The sequence below is a fragment of the Aspergillus campestris genome (genome assembly GCF_002847485.1).
Source record: "Aspergillus campestris IBT 28561 chromosome Unknown P168scaffold_13, whole genome shotgun sequence".
In the NCBI taxonomy this organism is placed as follows: Eukaryota; Fungi; Ascomycota; class Eurotiomycetes; order Eurotiales; family Aspergillaceae; genus Aspergillus; species Aspergillus campestris.
In genome coordinates this window covers 501,713-524,176 of record NW_020194348.1, presented here as the reverse complement: position 1 = coordinate 524,176, position 22,464 = coordinate 501,713, and the positions used below count along the sequence as shown (strand labels likewise).

Genomic DNA, 22,464 nt, shown 5'->3' with positions numbered 1-22,464 from the left:
CCGATACTACTATTCTAGGTAAAGTGGAGTGAGCGTGGCACCGAGAGGTAGAGGCAGATCTCCCACGATCTACAATTCTTTCTCTGTAGCGTTCTCGGCAAAACCGCAACTCGGGAGCCAACGGGCCGTCAACGAGGTGTACCGAAGAGAGGGTGTCCCTGGACAAGCAAATCATGCCGCAGGGGCACCGGCGAGGCTGTGAATCGCGCATGTCATTTTCCCACTACGAGGTCAAATGCAAGGTAACCTCGTCCTAGTGAAACATTTCCCACTCGAGGCTGGTGCCCGGGGGCTCGAGAACCCTGAAAGAAAAGCAACAAGGGTTACGTCCGGGAGATGAGGCAGGCTGAGGTTGGAGTTATAAAAGACAGTGCGCGATGCTTGCTAGCGATGTAACAACACTCCCAAGATATCGACGAGATAGGAGCCCATCATGCGCAGTCTTCTTTTTTTGCTGAGCCTTACACCGGTGCTGGTGGCATCGGCACCTTCCAGCACGTCTGCTGCTACTCCCAACCCAACCGTCTGCGGTGATATTGCCAAGAGAACATGTAAGTCGTCCTATCCACAACCCTTCAGGATGCCGAGCTGACGACAGTCCCACCAGCTGGTGGTGTGTTTCCCGCAAGAACGGTGTACGATTGCCTAACAAGCGTCCCCTTCAATCCGGCGGTTGGCAGTCGGCTGCTCAAATACGTCAACGACACGATTCAGTTCCATAGCACGCTTGCTTACCTCGCAAACCCCCCACCGGGCTATCAGCAGCCCGGTGTTGACTTGGTGGCAGGGATTTCTCAGCTTCAGCGTAATATTGACGAGGGGGCTTTCGCGAACGAATACGACTTCGAGGCAGCGCTTCACCGGCTGCTCCGCGCCGGCCATGATGGCCACCTGAGCCTGGCCGGCGGGATACTTTCTCCCTTTGCCTTTGGCTCTCCGCGGGCAATTGCATCCGTGTCCCTGGATGGAAAGGAGCTGCCCAAGGTCTACTTCACTGGTAGGTGGCTGTACCTGGGTCCACTGGTCTATCTCCCAGCGCTAACGGGATCATGCCCTAGAGGACCTCTTTGCTTATGAAGCAAGTGATGGCTCAAGCGAGCCCTCCGCTATTGCAACCATCAACAGCCAAGACGTTGTCGAGTACCTGACAGAGTTTGCCGCCGTCAATGCCGCCGGCAAGCTCGAACCGCACGCGGAGTGGAACATGCTGATGCAGAGCGGTGCACTGGACATTCAAGGTTACTACGAAGTCTTCTACGGCGGCGCGGCTTTCTATCCGGGCGAGTCGATTACATACGGCCTCGAAAATGGAACAGTCTTGGAACCTGAAGATTGGGACGCACTCTACTTCAGTCCTGGCAACACCGGGCCGCTGGAGACCGGGGGCGATTTCTACAACTTTTTCGTCCTGAACCGCTTACCGGCCTCCTACACAGAGATGCCCGAGCCACCCAGCTCGAGTACCCCCATTGCAGAAGACACCACCTCCTCATCTGCCGCACCGGCTCCAAGTCCCACGGAGTTGCCGGACACAGCGTATCCTCGAGAGCCAGATGTCATGCAGCCCGGCCACTCTATCGACAACCAAGGGCTACTCAGAGGGTACTTCTTAAACGAGTCGTCTCTAGCAGTGCTCACTATTCCCCAATTTGACTCGTACGTCGGGAAATCTAATTCGTTCATCGACACGGTATGGCAATTTCTTCAGCGCAGTCGTCGGGCAGGTCTGCGGAAAGTGGTGATCGACCTGCAACAGAATTCCGGCGGACATGCTCTTCTAGCATTGGAAATCTTTCGGCTGGTGAGTTGAGCCTTCCCTGATATGTACCCTGTGCTCATAAGCTGCGAACAGTTCTTCCCTTCCATCGATCCATTGGCAGCAAGTCGTCGACGCGCCCATCCGATGGCGGACGCTCTGGGATCTACTTTGACTCCGTACTGGCAGAACCTGACAACGAACCACAGCGCCTACTCTACCCTGTTGACCAACGAGTGGGTCGTCGCTAGTCGGTTGGATGCAGACACCGGCCAGAATTTCACAGCGTGGGACGATTATTTCCACTCGCCAGCCTCCTACGGTGGTGATCACTTTACGAACTTGGAGCGATACGATCCATCAGACCGCTTATTTGCCTCGGAGGCAGCCGACATCACCACCGACAATCTCAATTCCTCGCATTCCACCCAGCCGTACCAGGCAGAAGACATCATAATCCTCACCGACGGTCTCTGCTCGTCGACATGCGCACTCTTCACGGAAATGATGCACCATGAAGCCGGCGTCCAGACCGTCGTAGTAGGCGGCCGGCCCAACCCCGGACCCATGCAAGCCGCCGGCGGCACACGCGGTGCAGCAAGCTACAGCGCCAGACGTCTCGACCGCGACATCTCCACGGCCCAGAACATCGACCGATCCACGCGCGGGCAGTTTCCAGACCGCCGGTATGACTTTTTTACCACCGGATTCACAATCAACCTACGAGACCAGATCCGCTCCGGCGATGACGAGGAATCTCCCACGCCGCTGCAGTTCCAGTACGAGGCAGCCGACTGTAGGATCTTCTACACTCCGAAAACGTGGTACAACTACACTAATCTGTGGACATATGCCGCGGATGCAATCTGGTCGGATCCGGGACTCTGCGTCGCGACCTCCACGGACAACCATACCCACCCATCGCCCCACCGGCAACCCTACACTGTCGATACCACCAAGCCAGGCACATCTAAGCCTGCCGATAATCCTCCACAGAGCAATGATCCCTCCAACGACATCTTCTCTTGGACGGACAAGTTTGAACACTACAATCTACGTCCCTGCAACAATAACAGGGACTGCGCAGCGGGCGGCCACCACTCGTGCCGAGAGGTCGAGGTATGCCAGAATGGAATCGTCAAGCCCTTGAAGCGCTGCCTCCGTTATTGCTCAATCGGAGATAGGTCATGCGGTGACGATAAGTGCGAGCTCGATAGGCTCAGCCGCACCTGCAATAGACCCAGTAAGCTAGGCGAAAGATCGAAAGGTTGTTATGACCCTGGCTATTGTCACACACCAGTGTATCCGGGGTGTCTTGACATGGAGCCTGACAAAGAGATTTATAAGGGAATGTTTAACAAGCAGGAGACCTATTGGTTAAGTGTGGCCAACGACCGAGGGTTCGATGCTTGCGATTTGTATAATGAGTTCGATTATTGCTACACGTTGGATGGGAGGGACAGCGACAGGAAATTCTGGAGGAGTGATTATGATGAGGAGGACGAGTATGATGAGGACGAGTAGATGAATTGGATTATGTTTAAGGAATCATGTATGTTCTTCGAGGTTTCTTGAATTCGAGGCAGTCATTGTTTTCTCATCCTGCAATATATACTCTTATATTTCCTTTCTGTGAGTCGATGAAGATTGAGACTCGATATCGAAATATTCTATCAAGATATATTGAGGGTAAAGTGGTTACCGGGCCAACCGCATTGACCGCCACGGACCACACAAGCAAACCATCCCTGTCAGCTTCACGACGCCAGTTTTGACGTCTTTGACAACCTCATCTCTTGTCTCCGGGTCCAGCGTTGATCAGTTCGGTTTTCATTCTTCTTGATTTTTTTTTGCTCTTTTCCTTTTTTCTCCTTTCTTTCGGTACATTGGTTGTTCAAGTTTTTCGGCTTTTTATCGTCTTTCTCCTACGAGCCAAGCAGTTCAGGTCTGTCCGTGGTCAATAATACTTGGCACCGAGCTGTCGACAAAGCTTGAATTTATATCACTGGAAGATTTTTCGATCACCTTCGCCGGACTGCCGTTTTCCATGCGACAGTCTTAATCCCAACCAGACAGAAGGTCAGCGTGGGAGGTCATCCAGGCATCAAACACGGTCTCGGTTCCCCGGAAGAAAGAATATATATCCTATATAAAATGAGCGTTCGCGTCGTCGCGCGGGTTAGGCCGCTTCTCAAGTCGGAACGAGAGTTGGACATCATCTTGCGCACCGATTCGTCCAACCAGACCGGTCCCAAGAGCGACCACACGACCTCCGAGGACAATGCGGCATTGAAGAAACTGAGAGATAGAAACACGGTCGTGCGGATACCGAACCCCAAGAACGAGGGCGAGGAGTACTCCTTCCAATTCAATGCCGTCTACGACGCCGACGCGCCGCAACAGGAGCTCTTTGACGCAGAGGGTGCGTGTCGAGAATGCTGTCAACCCCCGTGGTGTACTAACCATCTCTATAGTGGCTCCTACGGTCAAACACCTATTCAACGGACGCGATGTCACCTTGTTCGCATACGGCGTCACAGGGACAGGGAAGACGCACACAATGCGAGGCGGTAAAAGCATGGCGGATAGGGGCGTGATCCCGCGTCTCCTGAGCACCATCTACCGACGCAGCCGGAAGATCGAAAAAGACAGTCATGGGGAGAAGTCCGTCCAGGTCTCTCTGACCTATTACGAGATATATAATGACAAGGTTTTTGACCTGTTTGAGCCGCCTGAGAAGAGAACCCTGGCAGGACTACCGCTTCGCGATAATGGGGGGAGAACGGTGGTGGTGGGGTTGACGGAGCGGCCGTGCTCGAACCTGAAGGATTTCGAACTCCTGTATGACCAGGCGAACACGAACCGCTCCACGTCGGCAACCAAGGTGGGTGTCCTTCTCGCTGTTCATGAACCTGTGCTGACTATCTTGGTTAGTTGAACGCCCACTCGTCGCGATCGCACGCGATTCTCGGCGTGAAAGTCGCAATTAGCTCCGAAGAAGAAACCCGCGTGAGCACAGTGTCGGCGATTGACCTGGCAGGCTCAGAGGACAACCGTCGCACAGACAATGATAAGGAGCGCATGGTCGAGTCGGCCAGTATCAACAAGAGCCTTTTCGTCTTGGCCCAATGTGTCGAGGCCATCAGCAAAAAGGCCCACCGCATCCCCTATCGCGAGTCCAAGATGACCCGGATCTTGTCCCTGGGCCAAAACCACGGCCTCACCGTGATGATCCTCAACCTGGCCCCTTTGAAGTCCTACCACTTAGATACGCTAAGCTCTCTCAACTTTGCCAACCGCACCAAAAAGATCGAAGTGCGCGAAGTCGAGAACGAACCCATGTTCAAGGGCCCTCCGAGGCCGTCGATGCGGCCTTCTCTGGCAGCCCTGCGTCAACCCCTGCGGCCGCTGACAGCGTCTCTTAACGCCAATCTTGGCGCTACAGCCGGCAAAGACTCGGAAAAGCCTGGCGAAAAACCCGTTAAGGCATTCAGTGTTTTTTCAGACAGACAGAAAAGGATCTCTGCCCAGTTCAAGAAGCCCGAAATCCCGAAACGGCCCTCGCTCAGTGCGGATGCGCCTGCGCCTCGTCTACCGAGGGCCACTCGACTTGGTCAGCCGGTCCTCCAGCAGAGGAGCTACGACGAGATCTCGTCCGCCAAGATCGAGGAGATGGTGGAGAAGAAGGTCGAGGAGATCCTAGCGGTGCGGGCAGTCAGCGAGCAATCGCGACAAACCCAGGTCCGGGAGTTGAACGAGCAGATGCGCAAGCGACTGGAGCAGCTGGAGCAGCGCATCGAGGGCTCTGAAGACGCCCGAGCCGAAGGCCTGTCCTACCTTCTCATGGCAAAACAGCACCAGGGACGCGGGGAAGACGCATCCGCACTACGGATGTACCAGCTGGCACTGCCCTTCTTCCCCAACAACGAGAAGCTAGCTCTTAAGATCGCGAAGCTGAAGGCGCGCACCCACGGCCGGTGCGTCTCAGAGACCGACTCCACAACCTCATTAGCCCCACCGAGCACCAAGAAAGCGCTGGGCAGCATGCTCTCCCTCAACAAGCAGCCCACCAGAAGCAGCAGCCTCAAACGCTCCGCCTCGGTCTCCGACGCAGACTACGAAGAGGCCGAAACCTTCTCCCATCTAAGCGACGACGACGTCCAAGAAGTTACCCGCTCGCACCGCCCCAAACGAAACAAGACTAGCCCATCCGTCGCAGACGAGGAATCCGCGCTCGCAGACGACGAACCGGCTCCTTCGCCGCGCACCATTCACCTCCTCTCCGTCATCAACTCCCGCGACGTCAGCCAGATCAAGTTACTCAAGGGCGTGGGGGCGAAAAAGGCCGAAGCGATCGTCGACTGTCTCTGCGAAATGGACCACAATGAGGATGAGTCGCAGGCTCAGTCGCAGATTGAGATCCGCAATCTTGTCGAGTTGAGTAAGTTGAGGGGTGTGGGTGTGAAGAGCGTGGAGACTATGAGGAGTGGGTTGTTGGCGTAGCTTGACTCTTCTTGTTTGGTCGGTTGATTGCTTGAATGCTTGGTTGGTCGGTTGATTGGTTGGTTTATTCATTGTTGCGTTGATTGCCGGATTGGTTACTTCGTGCATCATGCATTTGACGCGGGATATATATGCATTGTTGATAGCGAGGGTGTTGGGGTGTTCTTTTCTATCTATCTTCTTCCTTTTTCTAGCTTTGGTTGGGTGTGTTCCCAACAAGGAACATGCTTATACTCGCATGTGCAGTACAATACATACCATTTATGCATCCAATTTCTCAGTTGATATGTTTACCCGACACAACTCTTGGATAGTAGGCCATCATACTCATACTCATCACCGGGTCAAACCAAATCAAAGTATACCATGTTTATCAAGATTGACAGGATGTAATACAGAAGGGAAAAAAAAAAAGAAAAAGACGGACAGTCGCATGCGATTAACACAACCCATCTATAATACATGATTGAGCCTGCAATGGGAGATTTCCCAAAAAATAAAACCATGCATCAAACGCACGATGAATCCACAGCCCATATCTACTGCGCCTTGCCCGGCTTTTCAAAAATCACATTCCCGTCCTTGGTGATATCAGCGATCCGTTGCGCCGATCCCTTGATTTCCATTTCCACTTCCTCGATCGTCCGTGGCGGGACGGGTGCCACGCTGATGTCTCCGACGATCTTCTTGCCTTCCGTTTCCTGTTCAGACTTCGGGCCGGTGGTCAGTCCGCGCGGGGTGTCGGCGATCTCGTTCACCTGCTGGGGGGTCAGGATGTCGTTGAGGCGGGGCCCGCGCGTCTGGATGAGGATGTTGGTGGGGCCGTCGAATTGGAGGAAGAGCTTGTTCACGGTGAGTGTTTTATCTTTGGTAGGATACTAGTATGGGACAAAACCTACTCTGTCGCCCCAGATGGTCATCCGCGACCAGGTGCGGAGGGTGTGCAGGACTTTCATGGCTGTCTTCCAGCTGTCAGAGTCCGACATCGCCTGGACGAACTTGGACTTCTGGATGAAACCGGGCCAGTTCTTGAGTCCCGGGATTTGGAAGTTCAGTGTGGTGGACTTGAAGCGGTAGGGACGAGGGGGGTTCGAGCTCATGGTGTATGCGACGACGTTGCTGGTATGTGTTAGTTTATACTATGGATTCTACGGCGTGGTCATACCTAGGATGAGCGATGTATTGCTCCCCCGCCTTCAGTTCGACGTTGTATAGTTGACCGTTGCCAACCAGTGCCATGAGTCCTCGCCCTGTGACCTCGGAGTTGCCCCAGTGGGCCAGACTCTTCGCGGAGTTAGTTGAGACTCAAATGGGGTGTTCTAAAGGTGTCAAACAAACCAGATTTGTGTTCAGAGTCGGTCGAATGGTGAGAGACCGTCCGGTCCAGGCCAGCAGCGCGCGTCGCTGGGCCACGATCCAGTCCACGGAGCCATTGAGGTGAACGACAGCAAAGGACGTGTTGGGAGAGCGAACCGAGACCAAAGCCGTCACCGGGCTGGCCGAAGAGACCTTCTGGTACAGGAACGGGATGCCCACGGCGGCTCTCCGAAAGGGCTCCAGCGCGCTCAAAGACGAAACCACCTGCAGCAATTGCCCATTAACGACCAATCGTAAACCATTTCATGAAAGAGCTGCATACGTTATCCGCCTTTCCGCTTAACCCAACCAGCGTCCCCCGTCGTGTGTATAGTTTTTGTGAGGCGGATAAAGAAACCGATAGTAGCGAGTATGGCGCACCGACGACATCAAACCGAGCATCTGCATTCTCCTGTTAGCAAGGTCTCTTCGTTTCCCGCGCTCCGTCCCCCCATTCCATTACCACCGCTAAGGCAGACCAAAGTATAACATACCCGCCGACTCAGCCGAAGCAGGGGTGCTCGTAATAGGCAACCCGTTGCCGCTCGTCGCAGGCCGTTCCGAGGGCGTCGCGCGAATCTGGATGGACCGGGACTGCCACCCGCGGCGCGCCCATGTCCCTTGTCGCACGCGGGGAAGAGCCCGCACGCCACTCCGCAAAGATTGACTCTGACTCATTCTGGCAATGGAAGCAGAGAGGGAGAATGGATTGGCGGGAAGGGGACGAAGTTCACGAGAATGAGAGATTCAAGATCGTAGGCGGTCGGGAGGGGCAGATTGTTCGATGAGCTCACTCGTCACCTGATTGGGGATAGTGTTGTTTGACGGTAGGGCACGGAAGTAAACAATGTTTTTCAACAATTGATGAGATTGTTGGAGCATATTGTATGTTTTTTAAGTGAGAAGGGAGTGTTCAGGACTACCAGGGCCTGTTTGATGTACTACGTGGACATACATCATTCTGCCATCACCGGGGAGATCACTCATGGGAAGTGTAGTATTGGTTTATTGGTGTCATTATATATATATTGGAGTAGATGATCATTAAAGGAAAGAAATAGAGGGAGAGGACTTGTGAAGTATGGCTAATGGCAGTCAACCACGAGCATATGTTAATTATTTTTATAACCATCATACTCGGTATAAGGTTAGATAAACCAACACTACTCCGTACTATAACACCCAAAGTCAGGATCGCACTTCTTTAGTATCAAAAATTGTCAACTAAGTATGATCATCATGAAATCTGGTAAACTTAGTATTCTTTACCAAACCTTTGATCCTGAGTGAACCTGTACCAATGGTTTATCGATGATCTTGTAGATGGTGAACGGCCTGTCCAGTAGCCGAGAACCAGAATGGAGCGTCAAGAGCTGTTTGAGGTGAGCTTTGCAGAGGTGCTCCAGTAGATCTCTCGTGGTAGATATCCGTGTTTCCTAATTCCAAGTAGACACGATGGTCTGCATAAAACTTGACCACTTGACCGGATGGCGTTAGATTGGACTAGCTTTGAGATACCAGCGGCCTTCCGGGCCGGGAGCCTGCTGTGGTCAAAGCAGACAATAGAACTAATCAAAGGTATAATTTGGAACTTATTGGGGCAGACTGTCTGCAAGTCAGGTGATCCATGGAGTCAATAACAGTCATGCTGTCCAAAATCAGCAGCATGTCCCTCTGTATGAGAAAGTAGCTAGGAACAGAGTCGATAACCTTCTTACTATCATCACTAGCTGGTTCTAGTCAGGACTAATCCGATCAGGCTAATGACGGCAATGGTGACTTCCATCTCATCCGGGAGTCACGGATCCCTAGTACCTACTAGTAGATTGACCCCTTTTCGTGGATGAACTTGGCATGAACTCCCATCAATCAAGGTAGCAGTATGATGCTTCCTCGTTTGATGAGTTGACGATATATAACGAATGGGCGGGGTTCGTCAGAAATTACCCTCGTCACTTGCATAATCAAGTGGAGTGGCTTCACCTGCTGAATGTGCCACGGGGATTCCTCGACTCCCAAACATGACCCTCTAGCGGGTCTAGATCCTACGCTTGGACGCACATATGCAAAAGCGAGTTTGCCATGCAAGCAGGATAGCAGGTGGGTCTGACAGAACCATGGCAATGTCATCGCCCAGTTGGGAAACCATGTGGCGGTGATCTGGGAGTCTCAAGGAATGGATGCCAGGGTAACCAATTCATACTATCCATGTACGACCTAGCCATTAGTAGGAAGGATAACCTCGAGAATAGTAATAATACTCAAGAAGAAAGAGAATACTCATGATACTAGAAGAAAGAAGAGTTCATCGGTTATCAGAAATTCCCGCAGGTCCCCTGACTAGACCCGATATGATCTAGCGTGACAGACTATGTGCAGGATTAGTGTCTGGTTAGTGCAGACTTAGTCAGGATGCACACGCAACCAGACCGAAAGCGGCAACTTATCAGAAGAATCCCCGCTTTCCTTTACACTTCTTCGTCTTTCTCTTCTTCTTCTTCTTCTTCTTCCTTTCTCTCACTTCTGTCATTCTTGTCTGTCTTTCTTCCACATTCGTTACCGATTAGATCCATTCGTTTTCTCTCTTCTTTACTCTCGTTTCTCCCCACATCCGCATTTCCCCACTGATCCCGACTCACTCGACTCACTCGACTCACTCGGCTTATCTGGATATCCTATTAATTACGGTGGGCCATTGCCATTCGACCAGCCTTCGCTCCTTTTAGTCCTCCCCCCCCGATCCAATTTATTCGCCCACTATTGTCCCCCCGCTCCTAGACCTGCCTGGTGCCTATCAGTGTCCCCGTGCGCCCCCCGTTTCCCACTGTTTCGGTTCCTCCGTGCTGGGTTACACCGGATCGGATCTCTTTGTCTCTCACCTGCTGCGACCTCGATTCCTCTCTGTGATCTCCCCCATTTCGTCGACAGACATTCAATTGTTGTGACCGTACTCTCCACGTCATCAAAAGTCAATTCGGAATCAATCCGCCAGAGGAATCCCTCCGCCATCGCACAATGGGTTTCATCGATAAGTTGCAAGCCAGTGCGTCTTACCCACCGTGGATCTCACCCTCCAACCGCCATGGTCGCTAATCATTGCTCTAGAGATCGAACTCTACCGCCTGGAGCAGCGCTACGCTCGTCGCAAGCATCGCAGCACCTTCTCCGATGTCCACTACGTTGATGGCGAATATGTCTACTCCAATGGCTCGAACTCCCCGACGGGTACCGTCTCCAAGAACTCCACGGGAAACCACTGGAAGGCGTCGACATCGAGTTCCGCTGACTCCCGATGGCGTTGACCCGATGTGATTTGATCGACCCGCGATTTCCTATTTTCTAGCGCTCTAGATCCTCGGCGTTACGACTCGTGCAGAGGATGTCACGACTTGATTATTGATTGGCTTGTTCATCCATGGGTTAAGACTCAACGAAAAGTTCACTTTACTCTTCTTTCTATCGACAGCCGCAATTGGATGCGATCTACCCGAGCCCAATGTGGCTGCGAGTTCCCCGGGCTTGACGTCTCCTTCCGAGCCCGGTCACCACCTCAGTCTCTCCTTGATCTCGAGACGGTGGTTAGGAGGCATTCTCCTTATCTATTCCCTACGATTTATCTGATGTTGGGTGGTTTCTCCTGGTACCTAGCTCTATCCTCCTCGAGGCCGAGTCAACTCACCAGCTCCTTTCTTGTTTGTTGTTTATCTTATCTTTGACTGCACATTAGCGAGTCCTCATGACTTGTGGAGTTATTTCTTGTGGATATCTACGTTTACATTTCTGTATATAGACCTAGTACATGCTTCAATGATTATACCTTACCTATATCGAGAATTACTCTACAAACCACTAACAGATCTACCCACCTCAGACCTCGGAAGATGATAAACACAACCAACAACCTCATCAACCACGCTAAATCCTAAAGATAAAGAAAGAAAGAATAGTATCCCTATATATAACTACCTATACAATCACTTCTTCGACCTCCGACTCCCAATCCCCAACCTCCCCAAATTCGACAAACTAGACTTATGCTTCTGCGGTCCTCCACTTCCACCAGTACCACCACCACCACCAGACGCACCCCTCTGCAGTACCCCCCCATCACGCCCACTGCCTCCCCCACCAGCACCGCCTTCATTAGTCGAAAGTCCAGGCCCACCCCTCGGCGCATCAGGCAATAATCGATCCCGATGACGCGTCTGCTCCGCCGCAGACAGCGCCGCAGAAAGCGAGGTGGAATGGCCGAAGGGGCCCGAGTCAGCCGAGTCGTGCTGGTTATGCTGGTAGTGTTGTTGGGGGTGGAGGGCGCGGCGGGAGCGCTCTTGCACGGTCTTGAACTTGTCGAGGAGGTCGATCCACTTGATGGAGGGCTCTTCGCGTTTGAGCCGGCTGCTTGTTGGCGGGGTTGGGGTTGTTGAGGAGGAGGTGGAGGATGTGGAGAGGGAGGAGGTTGAGGTTGTGAGGGTTGGTCTAATTATAGGGTCAGTTAGTTTTATTTGGATAGGAGAGAGAGGGGGTAGAGGAGGATTTGGGCGATAGGGATGGGGATGGGATTGGGGATGGGATTTAACATACCGTAACCCCGTATGTAAAAGACCAATATTGCTAACGCTGTTGAGGCGGTTTTTGAGCGCTGCAAAGGCCGAGCTCTGCGGGAGGAGCATGAGCACGCCGTAGAGGCATTTGTAGAGGTAGGGGTAGCGTTCTGGTTCGAGGAGTTGGAGACGGAGGTCTGATAGCGTATATTAGTACCAACTGTATGGGCCAACTGTATGTAGGTGATCGCTCGTTGGGACAAGCCATGTCTACTTACAAGTGAACACCGGTGACTCCAGCAGCTGGACCAGCTTGTCGATCTGGATTAACATGTTGACTGTCATTTCGAGTTCGGCGCTGCGCGCGTTAGTGTTTAGTGGCTCGAGTGGCTCGTATGTGGTCTTACAAAACTTGGAGGAGGTTGTAGGCCTGCTCGTAGGCCTGAGCGAGCAGACACAGGGAGAAGGTAGACACGGCGTTGTGGCACCATGATCGGAAGAGCGCCACGAAGAACATTTGGCCTTCCTGCTCGATGGTTAGGATTTAAGTAAAGATGATCAGATGGATACGTACTCTAGAGTCCAAATTGCGCAGTCGTTTGCGCAGGTCGGAAAGCTCCGGCGCCGTGATTAGGTTATTATTCAGGTTTTGAACCATAATGCTGGCGAATTCAATGTCCTAGATGTCCGAGTCAGTATGACCACAACCTATTACATTACTAGGTAACGACGAACCTCCTCCTTCTCTAGGCAGTCGGCCAGAGTCCTGTATATGCGCTCAGGGCTGAGATTCGTGCAAAGCTGTCGGATGATGAGGTTCCCGCGAACTTCAAGTAGGCCCCGATCCGTGGAAAACAGCTGGAGCAAGTTCACCATGAAGGATTTGAAATAGCTGTCATCGCTGTTTCTCGATATCTGCGAGAGGAGCTGCAGGTCTTTGGTAACGACCGCTTCGGCTGGATCTGACAGCGTCTTGAGCAGAGCAGGGAACGTCCCATCGTTGAAAGCGACCACCTTCTTAGGCGCCTTGCGGTGAAGCATGATGAGCCACGAGAGCGCGGCTACCCGTGTGGCTTCGTTCTCGTTCAGAAATTGTAGGGTCAGTGAATTGACGGCTGCGGCGTAGTCAAGGTCTGTCGGCGGCACTGGTGTAGATATTATACTGCTTCGGGGTGTTTGAATGTTCGAGCCTTCTTGCTGATGTGTCGCTTTTTTGGGCTCGTTCGGTGATGCATCGGGTCGACTTCCGGGTGTAGACGATCGCCTTTCGAACTCTTTACTGGTCGTTGCCGCTTTCGACGATGCAAACTGGCGCGGTTCGTCCGACATGTCCTCCGACAATGATACGATGTACCCCAGTAGAGACGTGTTGACTCGGTTTGCGGCCTGTCGTACTTGGTCCGAGCCGCTGGACATCGCTGGTAGGACCTGAGTGAGGAGACGTGGAACAAAGGGGAGGATGTCTTCGGGGTTAATGTCGAAGAAGCTGTCGATCCATCGCAGGGCCGTCAACTGCATTTCCTCGACTACATCGGTAAGCATATTACATGTTGCCCTTGATGTTGATGCTTACCAAAAGACGTGTCGACAAAGCCCACGAGAATGTCCAATATCCTGGGATAATCGATCTGGACATCCTGTCCAGGGATCCAGTCCCCGTCGGTATGTATCACCTCTTCGATAATTGACCCCGATTCCGAATCATCTATGGCGTTCTCACTAGCCTCGACCTCGGCGCCTATCGTGTGCTCGGTGGTGGTGCTGACACTCCCGCTGGCTGTTGAGCGACGGTTCTCATTGCTCTGGCTTTTCTGGCTTTCTTCGATCCCCTTCTTCAATCGTTCGATTCTTTTGATTTCTGTCAAGAATTTGTCGAGCAGATCTTGAGTGGCGACATTCACGTCCGTGTTCGTATCTCCCAGGAATTTGATCAGTCCACCAAGGAATTCCGGCAGATACGCAACGAGTTCCAGGTCCGGAATGGTGTCCAACAAAGCCAGCCATGACACCAAGAAGTTCCGTGTAAAAGGGCTTATAACGTGTATTCGCTCCTTGAGTAGCGGTATAAATTTCGGGAGGGAAAACGCCGTCGGAAGGTCCGCATCCTCCAACGTTTCCGTGTCTGATGCTTGCTTGTCGGAGAGCTGGAGGACCGAGATATACGAAGCCGCCGATTCTGAAACGATATCTTTAACAAGCCTATCAAGAAGCTCGGCGCCGTTCTTCACCGACATTTCCGAATCAGAAGCTAACTAGGTTAGAGTTAGTGTGGACGCACTCAACGGGACAAAAAAATGTAGACAAGTGCAAAGCACGGTAAAATGGAAAATATGGTTGTACGCGATCAAGAAACTCACCTTGCTGAGATCGTCAAAAATCTCATTGAAAAACAGTAGTATCTCCCCCTTTGCGACTTTGGCGATGTTGTACATGCTCTCGCAGGCATAATATCGGACCCGCGCATCCTGGTCTGAGAAACAAGCCAGTACGGGCGGCACAATTTCCTTGAGGTAGGGCGCGACACCCTCCTAGTATGCGCGTCTCAGCACCACTCGAGAGGCGAATGTTCCCAGTAAACTCACAGATCCCAAAGCTATCGAGGCCGCGGCCAGCCCGATGAGGCCTCCGTTTCGCGCGTGCGGTTGGTGGACGGCGTAGGCATAGTCATGGCATAGTTGGTCGACGACTTTCCGGATTTCTTCGTGGTCGCCTTTGAATGCGGCATCGCGAACGACTCTCTCGAGTCTGTAGAATGCGAGTCCGCGTTAGCATGAGGTAGCTAGACACGGGTCATGAGGGATGATCAGACGTACTCCAACGCGCCCTGCTTTCTCCGATCGTAGAGCTTGTCGTTCAGCAGACGCTGAATTGTATGATCCATCTCAGTCAAGCACAGACAGTAATCGGTATCGGACTCCGTGTTGTTAGGAAAAGTTCATGGTGGAAGCCTTGTCTCGTCTGTCGGTCTGATTAAGGTGGGGGCTGTCAGCGGGTTGATCAGTTATTCCCGCGGCATCGGGCCCGGTTGGAATTCGGAATAATATACAGTTGCCACACGGAAGAATGGGGCGCAGAGGAGTAAACAAAACAATAACAGTTAGTAGCTCCACCCTGGTTCAATAGTTGCAAGCTCGAATAGTAGGGTTGCGGGGAGCGTTCCAGGCAGATGTGTTGGCAGCGTTGACGGGCGTCTCGGTGGACTCGAAGTGACGTAGTGTCAGCGGTTGGGTCGAGACTACTGACCGCCCTGGCATCATATCCAGTTCCTAATGGGGGAGGGATCTTCAACATCAATGATCATGGTCTATGGAAATGGCTTTCTCGTCTGGTCCAGAAGATCAAACTATGGATTTCGCGAGATTGTCGGACATAGCCAGAGCTGGCATTACAAAGCTCTTTGTGAAGAACAATCAGACCGGCTTGGCTCGTGGAAACAATTCCGTTTCTGGACTTGGTTTTGATATATAAAAGTCATGGCCTTGAGCTATATTATGTCAAAAGGCCAATGAAAACAGTCAAGTATTGATCAATTGATGATTCTAAAGACTCCGAACAGGCCACGAATAGTTGCAAGATTACAAGAACGCATGAAGAGTCAAAACCAAAACTATGTAGTTCAAGTTAATTAACATGTTGGCCGATTGCATGGATGACATTTGGCTCAGGGTGGTGATTATCAGAAACATGGGAAAAGATGCAGAGAATATACTGACCATCGGTAGGCACAGTAATCGCACGATTGACGACAGTTGATTCTTTGATCAGGACTAGGAGCGTTCGCGGGGGAGGGATTACGATGGAATCGTGAAGCCCAACGCTCACGAAGCATGACATCAGCTGCATCATACCCAAGTTAAATTTGACATGATATCAGTCTATACTCTCACAAAGATACTCACATGATATACTCCAATCCAGAGGGTGGTCTGTGACATTTATCTGGTCTAACTCTCTATTCACCCGGATAATCTGGACGCGATTGGGTCTTCCATTTCGGAGTCTCCACAGGAGAGAACAAGAGAGTAAACTAAATGATTCAGCGCGTTGAAGTATCATTAGTATATACTCAATAAGTGGAAAGTATACTTAGGACTTACCTTTTTCCACACACCTGCTTTCTGATACTGATATTGTGTGTATCAGACACTAGGATAGCGCCAAAGTGACCTATTTGCATATGTTTCCAGTACTATGAGTAGAATTAGTATAACAAGATTAGCATTAGGAGATAATAAATAAGAGCATCTAATTTTTAATGTATTCTAGATGGAAGAAACAGCAATCTTCACCAGGGAACCGAGAGGTTTCTCAAGATGATCATCTCATAGGTCCACCAAGTTGAAATGGTCTCGAGCAGCCGGATTTTTGCAGATCTTGGTCTTCCAAATCGTTACTTTGGTAGTAATTCTTTCCAAACAATGAACAGGCATATAGGGTACGGCCGCGACCTTCGATGACGCGAAAATAGACCCATTCACAAAACATGTCCGCATCCTGGACCATCATACTATGAGATGCGTCCTTGCTCTATAGCATCGGTATGGACATCGCAGCTTCGAGTGTTGGTGTAGAACATTAAGTAAATGAGCGAGCAACAGGGCACTCATGAAGATTTGACATAATTTCTGCTTTATCCTTCAAGCTGGAGATACCATGCTGTTTGGTTATCATGGATGTTTCCATGTTTGATGACGGCCACTGCAACAAAATACTGAATTGGTATTTCGTTAGGCTTGATATATCGATATCCTCACATCAAACAGTGGGTTTGTAGGAGCGATAGGAGATTGGGGGGGGGCGGGGGGGATAAGACCAGCTGGTAAGGGAATTAAAGAGCCTAAAGAGATAAAAACATAGGTGATTGACGAAAACCACCTTCACCTGAAATAGAAGTGGTTAAGGATCGCTTATTACCACGTGAGAATATATCAAAGTAATTGGTATCTATCCTAATGCAGATAACTCCCGTCCATAATCAATCGCAAAAAGTCCAAATCCACGCCGAGCATAAACAATGGTCCAAAGATATAGATATAACAACAGATCGTAACAGTGAAGCATATTGCTCAGTGGCTGATATATTGGAACACAGCAGATACGTCCCTCTCGCCAGTCTCCTGGCGGATCAACAAGTCCTGGATCTTGCTGAGCGCGCCGGTCTCCCCGTCATTCACAAAGTGATTCCAGGAGCTGGTGTCACCATACAGCATAGCCGGGGCCTTGACAAACTGCCCTCCGTCGGGCCGGCATCGCTTGCATTTGAAGGTGTCGTGTGTGTCACTTCGGGTTTCAGGCTTGAACTGGAACAGTTCTCGGAGCGACTCTGCGGAAAAGTGCCGCTCGACGTCTTCCGCTGAGTCTACCACGCAAGACGAGAGAGACTGCTTGTGCGACTGACGCTGGAAGATCTTCTCCTCGATCGACCCCGTGGCGATGAAGCGGTATACGAAGCAGTCCTTTTTCTGCCCGTCACGCCATACTCGAGCCAGCGCTTGCTGGTCCGCAGCGGGGTTCCAGTCGGGGTCGAAAAGCACGAGGCGATTTGCGCCGATCAGGTTCAATCCGCACCCGCCGGCTTTGCTGCTGAGGAGGAAGACGAATTCCTCGCCGTCGGGGTTGTTGAATTTGTCCACTAGCTTCGACCGTTTGTTCACGTTCATGGTCCCGTCTAGTCGTAGGGACCCGTAGCCCCTCGTTCGACAGAGCTTCTCGAAGAGATCGAGCGTTTGGGTGTAATTGCTGATAAGAACGATTTTGTCGTTCGTGTCTTGGCGAATGCGAGCAAGCATTCGGTCCAATACCATCATCTTCCCGGAATACCATGATTTGATGTCGCGATCGCGCCCTCGTGCTTCCGGGGGGACGTAATCTTCTGGGTACGTATACTCACATCCTGGTAAATCGCTGGAAAGATTGAGAAGGTCTGGGTGGTTGCAAAGCTTCTTTAGAATCCCAATGGCCTTCAGCGGCTGACTGCCTTTGCCTCGGAGGAGGCTCCTAATTTCCGGGCTTTGGATGAAGTGATTATACAAGCCGACTTGGAACTCAGAAAGACCACAAAAAACGACATGCTCGTACTTGACGGGCAAGTATTTTGTCAAAATGTCATTCGTCCGGCGAATGATGAATTTGTTGACGATGGTGGAAAGCTCCGCCAGACGTTCATCACCCTTGGCGCGTTCTTCTTCGGTTCCGGCTGCATCCCTCCCTCTGAGAATCGGCAGCTCGAACCGCTTCCGAAACTCGGCCTGGGACCCTAGCAAATTGGGATTCGCAAAGTTCAGCAAAGCAAAGTACTCCGAGAGGTCGTTTTGGATAGGCGTTCCGGACAAGATGACCCGGCGTTGTACATTGAGACTGTCGAGGGCCGTCCAGGTCAAGCTGTCTTTGTTTTTGAGTCGGTGGCCCTCGTCGCACAGAAGTAAACCAATAGGGCTGTCCTTCAATGTCTCGACATACATGCGGAGAGTCTCGTATGACACGATGAGCACAGGCCTGACGACCGAACGTCCGGAGGAGATCGCCCATTGCTTGATTTGGGAAGTCAACTCGGTCTTTGAGGCCTTGCCATCCACTGCAAACGGCGTGATAGTGCCCTGCCCCAGCCATTTGCCTATTTCTTATGAGATACTATCCAGTGTGCGATGTTCCGTGCGGTACTTACCGAGTTCGTTTGCCCAATTGCCTACCAAACTTGACGGACACGCAATGATGCATTTCTGGATGGTTGTCTTGCCTGCTTCTGGCGACTGCCTTAGAAGCGTCCACATCAATGAAATGCATTGAAGCTGTCGTTGTTAGTTTATATACGTATAGCATAGATGTAACTAGACGTACCGTTTTCCCTAACCCCATCCCGTCTGCCATGATGCAACCACTTGCATTCTTGTCAACCATGCCAGTTGTACATCGATAAAGAAACTAGATCACGTCGTTAGTTGCTTTACCATAAACGTGGAGAATCCTCTTACCTTGACGCCCTCCACTTGATGAGGCCGCAGAACCTTTGCCAGTCGCGGATCAATAACCACGGGAACCCTAGGACGCTCCTCGACCTCTTTCTTTATACCCAATATATCCGCCAAGCTTTTATGTACGAGCGGTTCATCCAACTTGGGTTTCTCGCTCTCAGCCTGTTCCTCATCCTTCTTCGGAGCAGGTTCATCGACATCATCCACAGTCGGATCATACAACACAATCGCAAACTCGCCACTCGGATCATGCAAAGGCTTCACGACAAACGTAGCACCCTGCCTCATCCCCAGCGTCGGCGCAGGCCGGGCCCCATCAAACCTATCAGCCGATTTATCAATCAACGGTATCATGAACCTCTGTCTAAAGGCCACATCTTTGTCTTTAGGCTTGAACACGGGGAATCTATTGGCGTCTCTGGTCGCGAGCGCGAGGCGGTCCTCGTTCGTGTACGGCTTCGCATTATCGTCGTCTCCCCCTCCATCCGCGCCAGTGTAGTCCACCTTCCGTCGCTTTCGGGCTGGTTTGGTCGATGCTCGTGTGAAAGTTGCGGAACCGGGGCATTTGAATGGCTTTGCTAGTCGGTCGGTGGGCTTCGCGGACGGGGTGGTTTGGCCTTCAGCCCTTGCTGCTGGCCGGGGCCGATACCTTCATAAGTCAGTGGTGGTTGTGGTAGCTGTATCAAGATAAGTAATCCTTACATCTGGGCGCCTTTATTCCAACTCCCGCTTCGTTGTGTGTATATGTGTATGTCTGGCTCTGTCAAGGCACTGACCTGTTGACGCTGGCAGGCAGACACGCGCTCCATCGGCTTGGCGCGTTGACCGCCGTCATCAGAACACCAAAGTAGCACGCCCTCACGTGATGATAGCGGCCCTCCATTGCCCCGCCATGAAGGGGCGTTCAAACCCAAAAAGATAATAGTACATAAATCGAGACAATGATAGTCCCACCTCAATCAATTGCAGATTGACGTCGGGTTTGATGGCGTCGGACTTTTGGGCTGGGTACATCAGCGGTGCCATTGGCATTGTCATTGGGAACCCGCTGGACGTTATTAAGGTTCAACTGCAGGCAGGCCAGGCTGCAGATGGGGTTGCATCATCGTCGTCTCGTCCTACCGGCCGATTTGAGAGGACCACCTCTTTGGCGCGAGGTTTGTTTGACCCTGTGTAACGATGCATCGACTATTAAAGCTACAAATCTGCTGACATTAATCAACACTCATAGGTGCCGCCGCCCCCATCCTCGGATATGGCGCCCTCAACGCGCTGCTCTTCGTCGCCTACAACCGGTCCCTGACGACGCTGGATCCGTCCGTCTCTGACCCTACAAACCCACAGACCACCTCGCTATACAAGATTTGGCTTGCAGGCGCCGCGGGCGGAGTAGCCAGTTGGGCGATCTCATCTCCGACAGAGTTCATCAAGTGCAGAGCGCAGCTGGACACGCGACCCGGCGTCTCGTCGTGGACGGTCGTTAAAGATATCCTCCGCAACCGTGGGTGGACCGGTCTCTACTACGGAGGAGGAGTGACGTGCGCCAGAGACTCCATTGGTTATGGGTTTTAGTATGTGACGCTTCCCCGGGTTTTTGGGCTGCTACTTGTCCGACCTGTGTCTAATTTTGTGCAGTTTCTGGTCCTACGAGTATTGCAAGCGGCTCTTGGCCTCTGAAGATGATGATCCGCAGAAGGTTGGACTCAAGGTCCTTCTCTGTGGTGGCATTGCCGGTGTCGCCACGTGGGCGTCCGTCTTCCCGCTCGATATGATCAAGACACGGTTGCAGGCGCAGACCATTGGAGTGTCGCCTGAGGACCGATCGTTATTGCGATCGCAGCCCGCCCAAGGCGCCCGACAGCCTTTAAATGCCTACCAGCTTGCGCGACAGGCTTACCGGGAAAACGGACTCCGAGTGTTTTACCGGGGCCTTGGAGTCTGCAGTATACGAGCGTTTATTGTAAACGCTGTCCAGGTACGTCTCGACCATCTACAGTGGCTATACGGAAAGACACTAACTATACAACTAGTGGGCAACCTACGAGTGGCTCATGAAGTATCTCCAAGAACCACTGAAGATCCCCGACGCAACACATGCAGAAGCATTGTAAAGTACATAGCCTACTGTAATTAACCTCTGGTATTAAAGCTTGTAAATAAATTTCACCCGACAAGTTCAATGTGGGACCGCAACTATTTACAACTCCGAAAAGCGGCGAATTCGGACGGGTCACCGCGGGACGAAACCAGCGGGCGTCGGCAAAAGCGCAGACAACTGGCGGTTTTCGGCGCATGTGGTTTCACGTGCGGGGCCTGGCAATAAGCCGATCGCTGATTGGATGAAAAGCTCTGTTTGAGATATCAACCAATCATATCGCTGGAAACACGACGACATGCGATATGAAAATTTTTCTATGATGTTGTCGCGCGCGTTGAGGCCGTTGGCTGTTGGTCGGGCTGTTGTCGATGGAATTCGAATTGGGAATTGGTATTCGCTGCTGCATGGCAGGGAATTGCTAGGCGACAGGGACCTGGACCTGAACCTGGACTATCCAGTTTAACCCGGCTTAAGCTTCCATGTCGACGACCATTTCCTGCGAGCGCACGCCGTTGTCGGTGCGCATGCCCACGGCGGCATCCGCTGTTTTCTGGGTGTGCGATTCTTCGCGTAGGATTTTCACTCTATAATGTAGATCAAAGGTCAGCGTCGATAGATTCACACCGAGGAAAAGGCAAATATCCCAGCGCGACAGCACGCGACAAGTTGCGCCGACTGATAGATTGATGGAACTAACCTCCGCTTGTGGTTCTTCCCCTTGGCATGGGCAAGCAGGTTGTGCTCGCTTTCAAACCATTTCGAACACTCGACACAATAGTGTCGACCGAGACCTGGGAGGTCTTCGGGGTCCTTGGTATCTTTGTATTGCGCCAGGTGCTTGGGCGAGTCGATATCCGACTTGACTTGATCGTAGCCTCTATATATGTCGCGTGTTAGAAAACGTCTCTTGTATCGCAAGATTGAAAGCAAACAAGCAAAATGAAAACATAAGGGATAAACATACCTAGTCAACCGCTTCGTCTTGAGCCTGCGCACGGGGGCCATCTTCAATATGACTATCTACCTAGATCGTATATCACAGGGCTCGATGCTATCGGGTAACTCTCGTTCAGGTAAGCCTTGCAGAAACAACGATTACTCCCGATATCCGGAACAACGGGCGACAAGCGGTGGTCGGGAAAGCGGGTCAGGTCGACCTCGAAAATCCCGCCCTTTGTGCGCAGTAGAGAAATCGATGCTAACCAGGGCGTGGTGATTGGCCCGAGGGAGCTGGGGGTT

General features: G+C 51.8%; 7 protein-coding genes across 7 annotated transcripts; 4 read left to right on the top strand and 3 right to left on the bottom strand.

Moving 5' to 3' along the window:
- Nucleotides 1-433: 433 nt before the first annotated feature.
- Nucleotides 434-3,280, top strand: P168DRAFT_285003 (uncharacterized protein; the record flags this gene model as incomplete). The annotated part of the gene is made up of 5 exons (XM_024836177.1): nt 434-551; nt 608-997; nt 1,059-1,801; nt 1,853-2,999; nt 3,057-3,280. The coding sequence occupies 5 exons, from the start codon at nt 434-436 to the stop codon at nt 3,278-3,280; spliced, it is 2,622 nt and encodes an 873-aa protein (XP_024689440.1).
- A 288-nt stretch (nt 3,281-3,568) lies between these two features.
- Nucleotides 3,569-6,525, top strand: P168DRAFT_307277 (kinesin family protein). The gene is made up of 3 exons (XM_024839095.1): nt 3,569-4,178; nt 4,231-4,640; nt 4,691-6,525. The coding sequence occupies exons 1-3, from the start codon at nt 3,911-3,913 to the stop codon at nt 6,257-6,259; spliced, it is 2,247 nt and encodes a 748-aa protein (XP_024689439.1). The 5' UTR covers nt 3,569-3,910; the 3' UTR covers nt 6,260-6,525.
- Nucleotides 6,526-6,679: 154 nt separating this feature from the next.
- Nucleotides 6,680-8,293, bottom strand: P168DRAFT_313178 (AIM24 family protein; the record flags this gene model as incomplete). The annotated part of the gene is made up of 6 exons (XM_024839639.1): nt 6,680-7,101; nt 7,159-7,378; nt 7,425-7,543; nt 7,598-7,840; nt 7,899-8,017; nt 8,110-8,293. The coding sequence occupies 6 exons, from the start codon at nt 8,291-8,293 to the stop codon at nt 6,799-6,801; spliced, it is 1,188 nt and encodes a 395-aa protein (XP_024689438.1). The 3' UTR covers nt 6,680-6,798.
- A 2,337-nt stretch (nt 8,294-10,630) lies between these two features.
- On the top strand, nt 10,631-10,917 carry P168DRAFT_321903 (uncharacterized protein; the record flags this gene model as incomplete). Its single annotated transcript, XM_024840521.1, has 2 exons — nt 10,631-10,658; nt 10,721-10,917. The coding sequence occupies 2 exons, from the start codon at nt 10,631-10,633 to the stop codon at nt 10,915-10,917; spliced, it is 225 nt and encodes a 74-aa protein (XP_024689437.1).
- A 672-nt stretch (nt 10,918-11,589) lies between these two features.
- Nucleotides 11,590-20,165, bottom strand: P168DRAFT_299722 (uncharacterized protein; the record flags this gene model as incomplete). The annotated part of the gene is made up of 15 exons (XM_024838362.1): nt 11,590-12,091; nt 12,197-12,353; nt 12,435-12,514; nt 12,564-12,682; nt 12,731-12,835; nt 12,892-13,682; nt 13,730-14,408; nt 14,514-14,684; nt 14,739-14,894; nt 15,866-15,973; nt 17,256-18,769; nt 18,821-18,944; nt 18,994-19,077; nt 19,128-19,721; nt 20,082-20,165. 15 exons carry the CDS (start codon nt 20,163-20,165, stop codon nt 11,590-11,592), a joined length of 5,268 nt encoding a protein of 1,755 aa, XP_024689436.1.
- Nucleotides 20,166-20,797: 632 nt separating this feature from the next.
- P168DRAFT_65161 (putative mitochondrial carrier protein) lies at nt 20,798-21,309 on the top strand. The gene has a single exon (XM_024842079.1). The coding sequence runs from the start codon at nt 20,896-20,898 to the stop codon at nt 21,259-21,261; it is 366 nt and encodes a 121-aa protein (XP_024689435.1). The 5' UTR covers nt 20,798-20,895; the 3' UTR covers nt 21,262-21,309.
- Nucleotides 21,310-21,694: 385 nt separating this feature from the next.
- On the bottom strand, nt 21,695-22,230 carry P168DRAFT_321899 (putative C2H2 finger domain protein; the record flags this gene model as incomplete). Its single annotated transcript, XM_024840520.1, has 3 exons — nt 21,695-21,809; nt 21,923-22,102; nt 22,190-22,230. 3 exons carry the CDS (start codon nt 22,228-22,230, stop codon nt 21,695-21,697), a joined length of 336 nt encoding a protein of 111 aa, XP_024689434.1.
- Between the last annotated feature and the right edge of the window lie 234 nt (nt 22,231-22,464).

Bases quoted from the DNA above. Each gene is read 5' to 3' on its own strand.
- P168DRAFT_307277 (XM_024839095.1), top strand. From the start codon at position 3,911: ATGAGCGTTCGCGTCGTCGCGCGGGTTAGGCCGCTTCTCAAGTCGGAA. The intron at 4,179-4,230 runs GTGCGTGTCGAG...CCATCTCTATAG, and splicing joins GGAGCTCTTTGACGCAGAGG to TGGCTCCTACGGTCAAACAC. The intron at 4,641-4,690 runs GTGGGTGTCCTT...TATCTTGGTTAG, and splicing joins GCTCCACGTCGGCAACCAAG to TTGAACGCCCACTCGTCGCG.
- P168DRAFT_65161 (XM_024842079.1), top strand. From the start codon at position 20,896: ATGATCAAGACACGGTTGCAGGCGCAGACCATTGGAGTGTCGCCTGAG.